The sequence below is a fragment of the Labrus mixtus genome, chromosome 24 (genome assembly GCF_963584025.1).
Source record: "Labrus mixtus chromosome 24, fLabMix1.1, whole genome shotgun sequence".
Lineage (NCBI taxonomy): Eukaryota > Metazoa > Chordata > Actinopteri > Labriformes > Labridae > Labrus > Labrus mixtus.
This window is the reverse complement of record NC_083635.1, coordinates 1,767,842-1,783,362: the sequence shown is the minus strand read 5'-3', so window position 1 is coordinate 1,783,362 and position 15,521 is coordinate 1,767,842. Positions and strand designations below refer to the sequence as shown.

The 15,521-nt window shown below is 42.4% G+C and overlaps 1 protein-coding gene across 3 annotated transcripts in view; it reads left to right on the top strand.

Moving 5' to 3' along the window:
- The window catches only part of kcnh7 (potassium channel, voltage gated eag related subfamily H, member 7), a 64,537-nt gene that overhangs the window by 38,057 nt on the left and 10,959 nt on the right, over positions 1–15,521 (top strand). For all 3 annotated transcript variants that reach the window (XM_061032181.1, XM_061032180.1, XM_061032179.1), the window contains 6 exons: positions 2,131–2,556; positions 8,063–8,294; positions 8,375–8,542; positions 8,945–9,144; positions 11,163–11,406; positions 14,292–14,497. In XM_061032181.1, the coding sequence (XP_060888164.1) occupies positions 2,131–2,556; positions 8,063–8,294; positions 8,375–8,542; positions 8,945–9,144; positions 11,163–11,406; positions 14,292–14,497 (1,476 nt within the window). The remainder of the gene's footprint in view (positions 1–2,130; positions 2,557–8,062; positions 8,295–8,374; positions 8,543–8,944; positions 9,145–11,162; positions 11,407–14,291; positions 14,498–15,521) is intronic.

Here is a 15,521-nt window from a genome sequence, read left to right as displayed (position 1 = left end):
TGTGAGGAACACAACGCGGCAGCAGATGTCTTGAGATGGACTCCGGACTCCTGTTAGTTGATCAGAAGCTGCGATCAAGGCGTCTGAACAGACCCGCTCTCTCCTGGCCTTGGCTCCCTAACAGCCAGCACAGCCAGATGGAGGGTTCAGCGAGAAGGCTGGTCAGCTAAGACAGAAATCCACATGCTGTTTATCACGTTTCAAACCTCTCAGCTTTCCCTTCTTATTTTTAAATTTCTTGGGTTATGTGAAGTTTCATGTGGAATCAGACCAGTGCGCCATGGCTCATTTTTAATGATGGGCGCCACGTGATCGGTCACAGAAACATGAAACAACACTCCGCTCCTATAAATTATACCCTGAATGTGCGCAGCAAAATGAACCGGAGAAGGGGAGAAAGCAAATGCTCATTTGCATACCATTTGAAGCCTAGCCAAACCCACCAAGAGCCTTCCATTATCCCACAAGAGAGCGTTCATTTGCACCAAGTGCACATAGCTACAGTAGGTAGGTTAAATAATTAAGATGGGATCTTTTATTTAGACACAGATTGGCTGCAACACATTAATCCAAAGCAGTTATTGTGCCAACCAAACGACGCCTACCAGGCTTCCCAGCAGGCCGAGGGGGTAATGTATACATGCATGCTGAGCGCTGCTGACAAAGGGCAGCGTTACCATCTTGTTTGTAACGTCAAAACATAAAATGCATAAGAGCAGAGCAGCGTTAAAACACATTGAGATAGCCTGGGTTGTTTTTTTTTACTACCCCAAACAGTCTTATGTATGAGCCTTTATTTAAATCAATGTAAAAACATGTAACTCGAAGCACTGTTATTTGAAAGTCACCACGATTACACACCGACCTGTGACTGTAATGAAAACAAGCATTCAAAACATCCGCTTTTAATGAAGTGGCAGCCTGATGAATAATAGAACACCTTCCCCTTTGTCTGTCCTTCGGTATCTTATCGATTCCAAAGGTTAGCCCGTATCAGAGGGTAAAAGCTTTTGACCCTCGCTATCGCACAGAGAGCAGGAGTTTCTTAAAACCAATTTCATTATTAACACTTCAGTGTTTTCTCTTGTGCGATACATGATCTTTCTGCGTCCCAGTGCTCTCCTCTTGCTTACAGAGGTTATAAAAGTTGGCTAAAATAGTAATTTCTTGTCTATTCTCGGTCATTGTCTTCCTGCCCTTGTATCGAATGTACATTATGTCTGTCTTCTTTTGCATTTCCTCTGTAGAGCTACAATAATCAGCAGTGAGAGCCATAGCCTGCCTATTGAAGTGTCAGACACTTGGATGAATAGATGAATCCTCTCCCTTCACCTATAATTACCTGCAAGTCATCAAGACTCTTATCGCAAATGGGCCGTGACGCTGCTGTGATATTGATGTTAAAAGCTATGGGAGTATGTACGGTAACTGCAATAACAGAGATAATGATGGAGACGTCCCGGCTCACTGGAAAAGATTTCACCTCCGTCCTCTGTGAAAAACACTGATAGGATTTTATGCATGCCGTTGTATAGGGAGCTGTTTTCTGAAGACCTCTTGTGTGGTTTCACCTGAAGTACTTCTGATTTCTTGTCTGTTTTAAAGCTTTGCACCACTTCACTGAAAATCTTAAAGAAGCAGTGCTCCAAAGTAGCTCACTCCTGTATGGATTATATGGAGAAGAACATATGCAGAGTCACAAATGTTAATTATTCAAGAAAAAGCAGTTTTTCACCCTTCACTAAACAAATGAATGATTTATTCGAGGGAGTGGGAATTATGTGCCTCAAGTATACTCCTCATGCAAGATTTTCTTTTTGTAAAGATATTATGTTAAACTGTATGAGTACTGCACAGTTTATATGTAAGACATGTACAGTCTTCATCACATGTCAGCAAACACAACCTTTACTTGACCTAATCTTCAGTCATATGTCATCATGCAATTTCACATACTAGCATGCACAACATTGTAAAGGCAGAGGAATGCTTATTCATGTCAGCTTACTTGACACAAATACTATAAACTTGCAATTCTTTCATGAGCAGAGCAGATCGCACTCTAGTACGATGAGTATTCTATAAAATGTGTTTGAAATAAAAAGCTGTATTTGCTCTCCTCTGCTTCAGGTTCTTTCTCTGGGTGCAGATGTGTTGCCCGAGTACAAACTCCAAACTCCACGTATGGACAAGTGGACCATCCTTCACTACAGCCCTTTCAAGGCCGTCTGGGACTGGCTGATCCTGCTGCTGGTCATCTACACGGCCATTTTCACGCCTTACTCGGCTGCCTTCCTCCTCAACGACATCGAGGAGCAGAGGAGGCGGGAGTGCGGCTACTCCTGCTCGCCGCTCAATGTGGTGGACTTGATCGTGGACATCATGTTTATTGTGGACATCCTTATAAACTTTAGGACCACATACGTCAACATCAACGAGGAAGTGGTCAGCCACCCGGCCAAGATCGCCATCCACTACTTCAAAGGCTGGTTCCTCATAGACATGGTCGCTGCCATCCCATTTGACCTGCTCATCTTCGGCTCAGGATCAGATGAAGTGAGTATCTTACTCTTCACATCTAAATTAACTTGAAATACCCTAATGAGTAAACTCAGTTTTCACTTTTTAGGCAAAACGCCACCTTCACAATACATCCACCGTTCAGTCAATTCAGTTAGACTTGACTGTTGACAGCCAGAATAATTCCTGTCGATCTTGGAACGAATCTGTTGCCTGTTTAATCTTCATATTGCGACATTAAAATGATGATGGATGATTAAAAATGTGGAGCTCCAGAGGACAGTTTGTCCAGCCTCATTAAAAAGCAGATGACACAGCCGTTTAAACAGTTACCCAACATTTTGGTTGGAGCCACAAGGGGAGGACTGGCAGGAATGGAAGACCCTGAGGGAGCTTTTAGTGCAGAGAGAAGTTTGAATTGATCAACAGTTTGTCAGAACTGTGTATCTGAATCCAATCTCTCTGATTTGCAGTAAAAACAAGCACATATTTAATTTGGATGTGCTCATAAGCACACGGGTTTCTGCGGTTATATTTTAAGCAGCAGGGTGCTTGTTGTGGTGACATAAAATGCGGCCACAGCTCCAGCAGTCATATTTCCAAGCTTTTCTCTCCAACACTTGGACCGCTAAACCAATCTGACGCTCGGCTGTCACAGCTGCCTCCCTCCACTTTCTCCTCATCAGAGCCAGACTGGAAGGCCCCTGGCAACCCGAATCAGTTAAAAAGGTCTCAGCCTCCCAAACCACTCTGTCTGTGAGAAACTACTTTGTTCATGTATGTGTGAGCGAGATGGCTGAGAAAGTTATCTAATACTCGGAGAGAGCAGGGACAGCAAAGGAAGCAACTCTCTGCACGAGCTTCCTCAAATGTATTCTGCTAGATACTCATCCCACTAAAGCAAAACTATAGCATCTACTAGAATATGTTTACTGCTTTGAAAACTCAAATCAGAAACAGCCTTCCATAAGTATAAGACATTAGCTATTGGGTTTGAATCGGTTGTTATTAAATCATGATCACTTTTAATGACATGGCAGCTATTTAATTATTTGATGCCCATCATTAGCACTAATATGGGCTGTTGTACTAAACAAGATATATTAGTCATTTGTAATTTAATTGGTTTATCAACATCCTCATTTTTTACACAGTTGATCATTCTTTCTGATGTAAATGTACAATTTGATAGTCTTTCCCATCATTGCTGTGCTCAAGTTTTGTTTGAAAATAATTAAAGGCACGTCTTATATTAAAGTCTGTCCCAAATAAGAACATGGTGATTTCATAGACATTAAGTTATATGCTATTTTGAGATCACAGGGCTTCTGACTTGGACTAATCCAACATACTGATTAGTGCCTCTCTATGGTGATTGTCACATGTGCTGTTGTTGTGGGCGGAGCCAGGGAGAAGTCAATCAAAGTGTTATTGGCCAGGTGCTGCCATGAGAAGTTCTTGATAGCAAAATAACTCATTTGGACACATATTTTCTTGTAGTCTTTAACGTTTCATTTAGTGCTTCATGAGACTTTCAACTTTGATATCTTTTTTATTTAAGACCAAATAACTTTAAAATAAGGAAGGCCAAGTTTTCACACCCATAGACACACACACACAGAGCTCCCAGATTGTTTTGAGTGTTGAGGTCGAGGCCCAGATGTCGATCCGTTTGGTATGCAGAGTCATTATTTACCATTAGGTTGGTGCTCCTGTGAGGGACTCCATGGCTGCAGGCTGGCAGTGAGTGACAGGCGGAGAAAACCGAGCAGACAGCTGAGCGACAACACAGCACAATGTATGTCCTCGTCATACAGCTCGGTGACTGGTGCACTGACAGAATGTGTGTTCTTGTTTCAGCTTGTTGTCCAAACCACACAGTGACAGGATGACAAAAAAAAAAAGTTGTATTTTTAGCTTCTTCCAATCATGAGCGGGATCTGAAAATAACATCCACGTACAGTTTTAGCTCTCGTCTTGAAGAAGTGTTATTTTAGCTCCTCGTGCAGAGACAGGGACTATTTTTAGAACTCAACTCGTGCACCTTTGTTGCCTGGAAACCATCTCTGACAATATGTGAAGTTTTGTTTTTTGCAGATTTCATTAGAAACATGGCACGTTGAAATCTTCTGTGATTCTCAGTCAGTGAAGGATTGCAGCTCTGCAGGCTTTTACATGAAAAAGAAATGATGCGGTGCTGAATTTACCTACAGGAGTCATCAGTCTCATCCATCATTTTCATATGCGCGTCCTGTTGTTATAAAATGAGATTATTTGCCTATCATGTGCACTCTCTCTTGTACATACTGTTATGGTTATTGAAAATTATGGAGGCTGAGATTTGCTCAAAACCACAATTCAAATCAAATTTCCCCGGTCAGGGTTGAGATTGATTGATGCACATAAACAAGTGCAACAAATAGCTTTGAAGTAAGCTCAGATAAAGCTAAAATGTGTTGATGCTTGAGTGATTTGACTTTATTATCAGTCATTTCATTTTGGGTTTGTCGCGCTAAATCTCTTTCCCTCACTTATGCATAAACATAAAAAATCTAAGGAGTTGGGCTTGTATTTGTTGTCAATAAAGCAGATTCTGAAAGTTGAACATAGTGGATTATTACTAATTTGATTGCGTATTGATTTTTCTCTCAAATATTAAATGAGCTTTCAGAGCTAAAAGTGAATGACATGCATTGATGCCTTTTTCTCTGCTCTTTTATTGCTTGAAATCAGCTTGTTTTTGTTGAATTCAGCTTCTTTTTCTGTCCTGATTAGTAAAATGCTGCATTGTTTTTGCAGTCTATACAGGAGCGTACTCCATACTCTTATATTCTTCTGCAAAAAAAAAAAACCCTGCAGCAGCGGCTTTGCTAAACAAAGAAGAAAGAGGAGGCAGGTACGTTGTAACAAGCGGCCCCCTCAGTCTCACTTTTGCCCTGCTGTACTGCACACAGTCAGAACAGACAGACTTGTTTTTAAACTCTCTGTACTCTGAAAATCATGCAGTTGTGCGCAGTGTGTTTGTTTATTATAGGAATCAGCAGAAACAATATTTTTGGCTTGTTCTATGACCTGTGCAGCTCTGTTGTCAGGAGGGAAGTTAAGTAAGAGTAAGGAATATGTTAAAACACTGAGCAACAGTTCCATGTTAACAAAGGAATACATGAATATGTTTGAAAGGTGTGCTTCATAAATAGATCTTGATTAAATGTATTGTGTTATGAGCACTTTTACTTGACAACTGCATTATTTGAATGAATTTGTCCATGGTCAGAAAGTTGCATCAAAAGCATGATTGACTCTTGGTGTTTTAAAGTGGCCGAGCTAGCCTAGAAATCCACAGCGGCAGATGGCCAGAGGGATATACGGATATGTTTTATACAGCTGGTTGCTAATGGGAGCTTTAACTGCGCTCCTCAGCCTTAAACGCCTCCGACTTACTGTAAGTCCAGATTTTAATCAACATCACACTATGTGGACCACATCATCCAGCAGGTGCTGTGTCATCTGACAAAGTCAAGGTAGTGCACGCTCAAAGGCCACGTTCAAAGGATCATTTAGAGCTCATCTGTTTCTATATGTGATTCATTCACTGGTCGCTCAGTTGTCAGAGAAAGCGCCCGCTCTGCCGGATGCTCAGCAGTGAATGATGGCGGTGATTTAGGGGTGAGATTGGGAGGACGGAGGCTCTTTAATTGACCCATCAGAAGCAGCTACAGCGCTCTTCCTCACCATGACGGAGACACTCTCCCTCATGACTCATCTTCCCTCGGAAAAAAATAAAAATCCACCAGCCCCTGCATTCCTTTACTTTGAATTGTCACAGTTTCTCACCTTTACATGAAGCCTAAATAAGCAAGTATAGATGTGAGGAATCTCAATTACTGCAGGGTAATGATTTCCCCGGGGACATTAGGTTCATTTTCACCTACTAAAGGGAGTGGTAGTAGGACCTATTAGATGTCTCTAAGTCTCACTTTTGTGTTTACAGATATGGCGACACTAATAGGTCGAAGCTCATGTGGAGGCTGAAGGACCCCCCCCCCCCCATCTCCCCTCACTTATTCTGTGCATTAAGTTCACCAGACTAGAACATTTAGATGGGAGGATTAAATTGCTTCGATTAAACGGAGCAGAAGGCAGCGTCTATATTGCCATCGATGCCTGCAAGTCGGCTTCTGTCTGCATCTAAATTTGTGTGTTTGTTTCTGGATGCAAAGATACTGTTAATATCCCATCGGCTGGTTCCAAGCTGCTGATATTTATTTCCCCAGAAGTAATTCTCAAATGATCTTAGAAGTGCATCATCGAACGCCTCCTTTTTTTTTACATGTGTTCTCTTCTTATAGCCCTTGTATTCAAAACCTAGCTCTTTCATTCAATAATATACGATGCAATGCAATGAACGACTCGTCATGGCATGACACGACATGAAATTACTAGATATGATACAACACAATACGATAGGATACAACAGGAAAATGTGTCTTGGGCTCAAGTGCTGCACACAATCAAATGAAAAGAAAATAACCAGGGAAATTTAATCATAACGTGCACATTTCCACCAGATCGCCCATGACCTGCATAAAACACAACACAAAAGTGAAAAACACAGGACCACCATCACGCTATTGGAGAATGCATACAGTCTTCAAATAATTATTTAAAATGTGATTGAGTGGGCAGAAGTATGTTTTCAAAACGGCTCTGTAGTACTGACTTTGATGATGTAGATCCAAAGGCAGCTGCACATAAGTCAGAGAAGCTGTGATGACCCTGAGGGATTCTGCCGAGACCTTGAAACATCTGTTTACACCAGCAGGAATGATCCCCTGTCTAGTCTTTGAATCTACTATGTGTGGGATGTGTGAATAAGATTAAGCATTCTTAAGCTACATATGTTTTTGAATCTCTAATCCTGAGCTGGTTGTTCCTCCTGACCCTGACCTTAACCTTTGACCCTGACAGGAGACAAACAACTTGTTCATTTTGATTGCTGGGAAAAGGTTGTTGTTATTTAACAATATGAAGTAATATACTGTTTTCTTATGGTGGCAGTCAGATTAGAAATATAACAAAAATACCAAGATGCACAGTGTGTATATTACAGCATAACCTTTATAGAAAATGGAAATACAAATCCTAACCCAAAAACAGTCAAAAAGATCAACAATGTTACTACTACCTCATGGCATACAGCTGGCAGCAATATCATGTACAAGAAATGACTTTAAAAAACAATTCTGGACCAACTCCAGACACAAATATCTTGCAGTACAAACAATCTGGGTGTATCGGGGAGAAGGAACATTTCCAAAATGTGCAGAAGGGCTTCATATACCCCCTGATGGTCTGCAATTGGCTGAGGCGCCCCACATTTACCAGCCAATCGGATGACAGGAGGGGGAAGAGGAGACACACAAAGCCTGAGAGGAAACACATCATAAATTAGCACATTTTAACATTAATGCATTTTAGCACCGATGGACAGATTGTACACAAACCAAATCTTATCTACATTTCTGTTTGGTTTTCACCCTAGACCACCACTCTGATTGGTCTTCTAAAGACGGCCCGCCTCCTACGGCTGGTGCGAGTTGCCCGTAAGCTGGACCGGTACTCGGAGTACGGCGCTGCTGTCCTCATGCTGCTCATGTGCATCTTTGCCCTCATCGCTCATTGGTTGGCGTGCATCTGGTACGCCATTGGCAACGTGGAGAAGCCTTACCTCGAGCATAAGATCGGCTGGCTGGACAACCTGGGGGTCTCGATAGGTAATCCTCTTTTAGTTTTGTTTTTTTAAGCAACATTTTGTGAGCTTCATTGTCATTTTTATGCAATTGTTTTATTGTAGGAAAAAAATACAACTACAGTGACCCCAGCTCCGGCCCGTCAATCAAAGATAAGTACGTCACAGCGCTCTACTTCACCTTCAGCAGTCTGACCAGCGTGGGCTTTGGGAACGTCTCCCCCAACACCAACTCTGAGAAGATTTTTTCCATCTGCGTCATGCTTATTGGATGTGAGTGACAGCTGAGTATACAGTATTTAAGTCTGCTGTTACTGAAACCATTTTTAATCATTTGAATCAAAAAGAAATACCCCAAAGCGCCAGACATTCAGGTATCAACAAAAAACCTATAATCAGACATTTATGATTCATTTTACAGGTCATATAGCTTTTAAATATGAAGAATTCCTCAAAACCTTAAGAGAAAAACACTGAATTTTAAATGTACTATAACTACTTCCTAATTTAACCCAAAGAGTTGATTCAACTCCAAGTGTACAAAAGAGCAGATAACCTTTGAGACCTTTTAATTCTTAGAGAGAATAATGACATACAGAATGAGAAGAAATGATGAAATAGGTTTTGTGTTTGAGCAACACAGCTCAACGGTCACCTGTATGGCTTCTCTCCCAGCTCTAATGTACGCCAGCATCTTTGGGAACGTGTCCGCCATCATCCAGCGGTTGTATTCAGGTACGGCCAGGTATCACCTCCAGATGCTACGGGTCAAAGAGTTCATCCGCTTCCACCAGATCCCCAACCCGCTGAGGCAGAGGCTGGAGGAGTACTTCCAGCACGCGTGGACGTACACCAACGGCATCGACATGAACATGGTACGAGAGCCAGTGTGGGCCTTTTATTAAGCTAGTTTTTATTCAGTGCCGACTTAATTTTAAGTTTGTTGTTGTTTTCTTCAGTGTTATCGACTCTATTTTCCAAAAATCATTTGTGTGAGTTAAATGTTTTGAAGTACCCTGTCCCTGAGAATCGCTCTTACATTGTGAGGCAATAGCGCTATGTCATCAGCATAGCGTAACATTTACGTCACAATTAAACTGTGCAATGTTGAGTCACCAGATATCGAAAGCCATAGTTGCTGTTTACACATTCAGTAACTCTGGCTTTCCTCGTCATGAAACTGTTCATGGTACTTATATAAGTTTGTCTCTTCCATGTCTGCCTCATGTCAAATGGAATGACCCCAACACTCTGGTAAGAGCAGGAGGTACATGTGTTAACACAACTAATGTTGATATGAATGTTCCCCGGTGGTAGATCTACACCTAGCTCATATTAGCCGTGTTCTTAGCATGTAGTCACTGTTTAGAATAGCTTCAAAAGTGTAATATGCCACTGTTTAATCATCGTTCCCAACATGCATGTTATTGGAGGATGTTCCCTCAGTGTCTTATCTGTCACACAGCTCACTGAACATACATGATCACTATACTGTAAACACATCATACATGGGTTTACAGTATCTACTTGTGCATGTCAGTTACAGCAGAAAGCTCACACAACAATGAGAGTTCCCCTCAGGCGACATGAATTGTGTTGCACGTGGCCAGCCCTCAGGTCCCTTTTTGCATGAAATCTGGGTATTCAAACACAACCACCATGCTATTGATCTGTTACCAGAGACAGAGTGAATCACGCCTGTGAGAGTGGGCACAGCCTCGCCGGTGCACTGCCAGGTTTCCCTCCCACCGTGGGAGGCTTGGCTGCACGCCCCGCTGTGGCCCCTGCGCTTGCCAAATGTTGTTCAGTCTTTCCTTTCCAAATCTACTGATCAGTTTCTGTCGCGAGCAACAAAAAAAGAACCCAGTCAGAGCCAGAAAAAAATTACGCACAGGCTACATTTTTCTTTTGCTGTGCTCGTGTCATTAGCACATTGTATTTGATGTGTTAATGACAAAGATAAGAACTGTGTTTTGTGGATCCAGCTGTCCCCTTATGTGCCCCTGTCCTCGCCCCTCAGTGTTTGTTCTGGTGTTAAAGTTTGATAATGTGCTTTGTCGTAGTTCATGTTGTCCCAGGATCACTAGTTGTTTTGTCAGTAGTCCCTGTGTCTTTGTCGTTAAAGGGTAAGTGTATTACAAGCCTTTTTTTTATGCATCAGCTAGTCCTCACAGAAGATGTTAATGTTAAAATGACCTTTTTAAATCTTTGTGATTGTATTTTTAACAGTCCTCCAGGCTAACACGGAGGGGTAGGAATGCATAACCAACGGTTTGGTCCAGTTTCAACTTTTGTTACATTTATTTCTGTTTTTTCCAACTACGCTGCAGATAAATAAATATAGAAGTATTATGGAGAGTATCAGATTCTTAAGAGATAAGCTTGAATATTGTTCCTGTTTTTCTGTTTGACAGTACATTGTTCACAGAGTAGCTTCATCACCGCAGTGTTTAAAGGCCGAGACATTCTTTAAAAGTACAGATGTGTCAAAGTAAAACAAGAAGAGAGAAGATAGAAAATATGGAATCTGTTTTGCGTCTGTGATGTTGTTTTTCTGCAGCTTCTAAGTCTGTTAATGTGCTGTCTTGTCTCTCATCTAAAGCTGCTCAAAGGCTCAAAAAAGCAGTAAAAAGGAGTAACTTTGTAGAAAGATGTGGCAGGTTATTTCTACTGCAGGGTGAAATAGGTTTTGAGAAGAAGGAAAGAACACAAGTGGCAATTGTATCAAATCTCTCTGGAAATTCAGTCAATTTGACCTGCGACTTCACCCCAAACTGAAATCCAACACACATTACAAATCTCTGCACGTCAAATCTGTGATTTCAGGTCAAGACGTCACATCTGATCACCATCACGTCTGCTTTGACCCGTGTTTCACTCTCAGGTCCTGAAGGGTTTTCCCGAGTGCCTGCAGGCAGATATCTGCCTCCACCTCAACAAGAACCTCCTCCAGGGCTGTAAGGCGTTTCGCGGAGCCACCAAGGGCTGCCTCCGGGCCCTGGCTATGAGGTTCAAAACCACACATGCGCCCCCTGGAGACACCCTGGTCCACGGCGGAGACGTGCTCACAGCGCTCTACTTTGTCTCCCGTGGTTCCATTGAGATCCTCAAAGATGATGTCGTGGTGGCCATCCTGGGTGGGTCTTCCTTACACTCTCTCTCTGTGATAAAGTGGATTGTTATGCATTTTTTATTGTTCTTCATGTTCTTCAATGTTGTTCTACATTACACCATGCTCTAGTTGTAAGATAGGATAGAATGGATCTTCTGTAGCTGTCCATGTGAAATCTATAAACTGATTATTTTGGAACATTAAACATCTTTGTGTTGCTGGATCTAATGAGGATACATGCAGAAATAGATGATCATAAGTAAGCACTACATTTCACCTATCAGCATCAACAACAAAATTAACAAGTAAAAATAAAATGGTGTTGCTTGTTAGCAACAAAAATGCTCCACAGTTATTCAAATATCAGCTGGATTGAAGCAGAGAGTAAAGTGAACTAATTAGTGATGAATGCTAATTAGTGATTACTGTACAGATATGGGTTTATTATATTTAATTAGTTTGACATGTCAGGAGCTCAGAATCAGAAAAGATACCACTCTCAAGTCCGTCAATATAATACCACCAACTCTGAAACACACAATATGACATGTCCATCCTTGATGAGAGAGAGAGAGAGAGGTAATTGATACAGAGTGAAATGAAGGAGAAAGACTGTTAATACTAGAAACCATTAAAATGATTTAACATGGGGTTTATGTCCTCTAAATAGTTCTTGTAGTAGCACTGTGACCTCCTGGAGATGAATTTCTCTGCCCCCCCCCCCCTCCCATGCATACATTTGAATTAAACTAAGTAATGTTTCTGGTTGCCTCAGGCGAATGCCCCTCCATTGGCCCTGACATAAGCTGAGTTGCTGTAAACTAGGCACTCTTAATGCCTTTTTTCTTGCACACACCCACACCCACACACACCCACACACACACACACACACACACACACACACCCACACCCACACACACCCACACACACACACACACACACACACACACACACACACACACACACACACACACACACACACACACACACACACACACACAGAGTTAAAAATCATGCATTAGTTTGTCTGGTTGAAGGAAATCAGATCTGAGGATGCAAGGAATGCTAAAACTAAAGAGAAACTCAGTGACATTTATCCAGCGTTCCTGTTCACAGAACGTCTAAACATTTTCTAATTGGTGCTGTGAATTCTGTTGTTGAGTGGAGAAGACACAGTTCAAAGACACGTCTGGTCGTCCTGTCATTCAGCCTGGTTTGCGTTGCCTGAACTCGGCCCCATTAGCGCAGACGCGGGTGGGCCGACTAAACGGAGATGACTCCCTTGTGCAGCTTGGTTGGCAGCTGAGATCCCTACCGGCTACGATGTAATAACTTACTTCAAAGAAGATTGCGATTGCCGCCGCCTCACAGTCGTGTCTCAGATGAACGGAGAGGACTGGAGAGAGTGGGGGAGGACACATGGTGGGACGAGTGTAACAGAGGATCTGTGTTTGTGGGGGGAAAAGGGAGCATGATTGCTTTCAAATAATGATGGATGACGGTAGAAACAGGAAGGGATGGAGAGCAAAGCAAGTGGGTGGGGAGGAGAGAAAAGACAAGTGGAAGAGGAGAAGAGTAGAAAGTGGGTAGATTGAGGATTTCAGTGGAAACTTGAAGGGACTGAAGAAGGAGAGAAAGAGTCTGTGTGTTAAGGTACAGTGTGAGGTGTAGGAGCCACTGAGCTGTATGCTATACGTCTCTCCTCCTCTCCTCTCCTCTCCTCTCCTCTCCTCTCCTCTACTCCTCTCCTCTCCTCTCCTCTCCTCCTCTCCTCTCCTCTCCTCTCCTCTCCGCTAGGGGTGACACAATAGGGTCGTGATGAGCAAGAAGCCTGGATGTAAACGTTATAGGTTACACCCAACTCAGCACCTTTTCTCTGCTACAGCAAGATAACTGCTGATGACACTACTTTCACACCAATGTGCCCGTGCACCACTGTGACATGTTCATGTGTTACCCTGCATTGCACTGCGCATGAACATGGCTCACAGTTACAGTAAGTTACTGCCTTCACACATAGCCACCAATCAATGAAATAAATCAGGAGCTCACTGCTTGAATCTGTTGTTAATGCTGTCTTAAGACAGACGTGGGCTGTGATTGGCTGAAAGGTGAGAGGGCGATGACAAAACCACACTCTTGCAAAGCCACATATAGTTGCTAAAAATGGGGAAACCTGAGGCACCGGTGTGGAGCAGGCCCCCCCACCTATACACACAATAGTCCTTGTCATGCTAATCGCCGATTTGACTCCCACTCCGGACGCATGGGGAAAAAATAAAAGTTGAAAGTTTGCAGGTAAAATGATCAAATATAAACCTTAAAGGGTTTTTAATTGAAGATATCTTACAAGTCAGTGTAGAAGAAGAACGGAAGAAAGAGCCTTGCATAGAAATTGACTAAATTTGTGAAATATTGTAAGAAAGTTTTACAACTCTGCACTGTTTGTTTTTTTCCATATTGGACACTTTGGGACTCTATAATCCCAGACTCCATGTTCTCGTCCACAGCAGCAGCGAGGAAACCCTGCAGCCAGTCCATGTAGGTCATCACAAACTAAACAGAGGCAGGAATGTTTGGCGAGTGTGACTTCCATGCGGACTCTCTGGCATTGTGTAAATCCTGTTTTAGTTGACTGTGATGCCCTTCAGCCTTTTTAACATTTGCACGCTCTCTGCCAGGTGGCATGTCTCTTTATAGGTCATCACATCCTGTACTACACACTGTCTAACACCATGTTCTCCTGGCTGCTGATTTAAATAAGATCCACTTAAATCGCTGCTTTCTCTTGTGTGGATGTTCCTTAAGGAGCCAAAAATAGACGAGGAGAAAAGCTTATGTCCTCAATTAGCTAAAAGGAGTCTTATGTTTGATTGCTTTCCCTCCCTCTCTGTCTTTTTTCTTTATCAGGCAAGAACGACATTTTCGGCGAGATGATCCACCTCTTCTCCAAGCCAGGGAAATCCTGTGCAGACGTGCGCGCTCTGAGCTACTGCGACCTTCACACCATTACGAGGGAGGAGATTCTGGAGGTGCTGGACATGTACCCCGAGTTCGCCGACCACTTCCTCACAAACCTGGAGCTGACGTTTGATCTCCGGGATGAAAACCCCAAGGTAGTGAGAGGCCCATGTTCCCGTCTCTGATTATAGGATGGGAATCAATCTGCTTTACTGCTCAGTAAAAGAAAAAAAGCTCCATTAAATCGAATTAAACAATTTATTCCTCCTCGTTCATATCTCCGCCCTGTCCACTTCAATCGAAAAAGAACGTCTTATTTTAAATAATTCTCTTTAGTGCTTCAATTTATTCACGGCTGTGGGAATGAAAGCACGAGCGCTGATTTCAACATTTTGTCTTTAATCTTCCATTTGTAAAAAGACAAGAGAGAGAGATAAAGAGTATTAGTGGAGCTCTAAGGACGGGTGGACGGAGGAGACCATGTAGGCTGTAATTATGATGAATGGAGCGCAGGGGGAAGATTTGTACGGCCTTGAGCATTAAATGAATAAGAATCGGCATTAGTCAGGTCTTTTGTTTATCTCAAAACAAAGCTTTGTGACTTATTCAGAGAAGAGAGAATTCAGACAGTCAGAAGAAGGAGATGCACGGTGCTCCAACAAGACGTGCAGGTGATAACGTTTCTTGGTTAAGGAAATGTTCGGTTTAAATCTTGGAATAGTCATCACATATGTCATACAAATATTGATGAGATAACAGCTCTGCAAAAAGTGAAGCCAAATCATTAGGAGCTGCCCCTACTGACTGGCTGTAGTATAGATAATAAGGCCCGCCTCCTCCATGTTAACAGATGAGACATTTCATTCAATCTACACGTCAAATATTTTTTTTCTGCAACATGCCTTCTGCCATTAAAGTTAGGTCTTATCATGCTGATACTTTCAGAAAATTTTAGTTATTCGTTTTTTGACGCTAAGAAATGAGTATGACGCCATGATTGACACCTTTGTTGACAAATCCTGCATCTGATCTCGCAGCGCTGTGTGCAGGTGATTAGCAGAGTCGTGTAGAAAACATCAGCACTAAAACATAGCCGTAAATCTTAAGTTAGTGTCAAGAATGTGATCTGCTGTAGCCTGTGCCGACCTGAGGGGTCTTTGCAGCTTTGTTCGTTAGTTA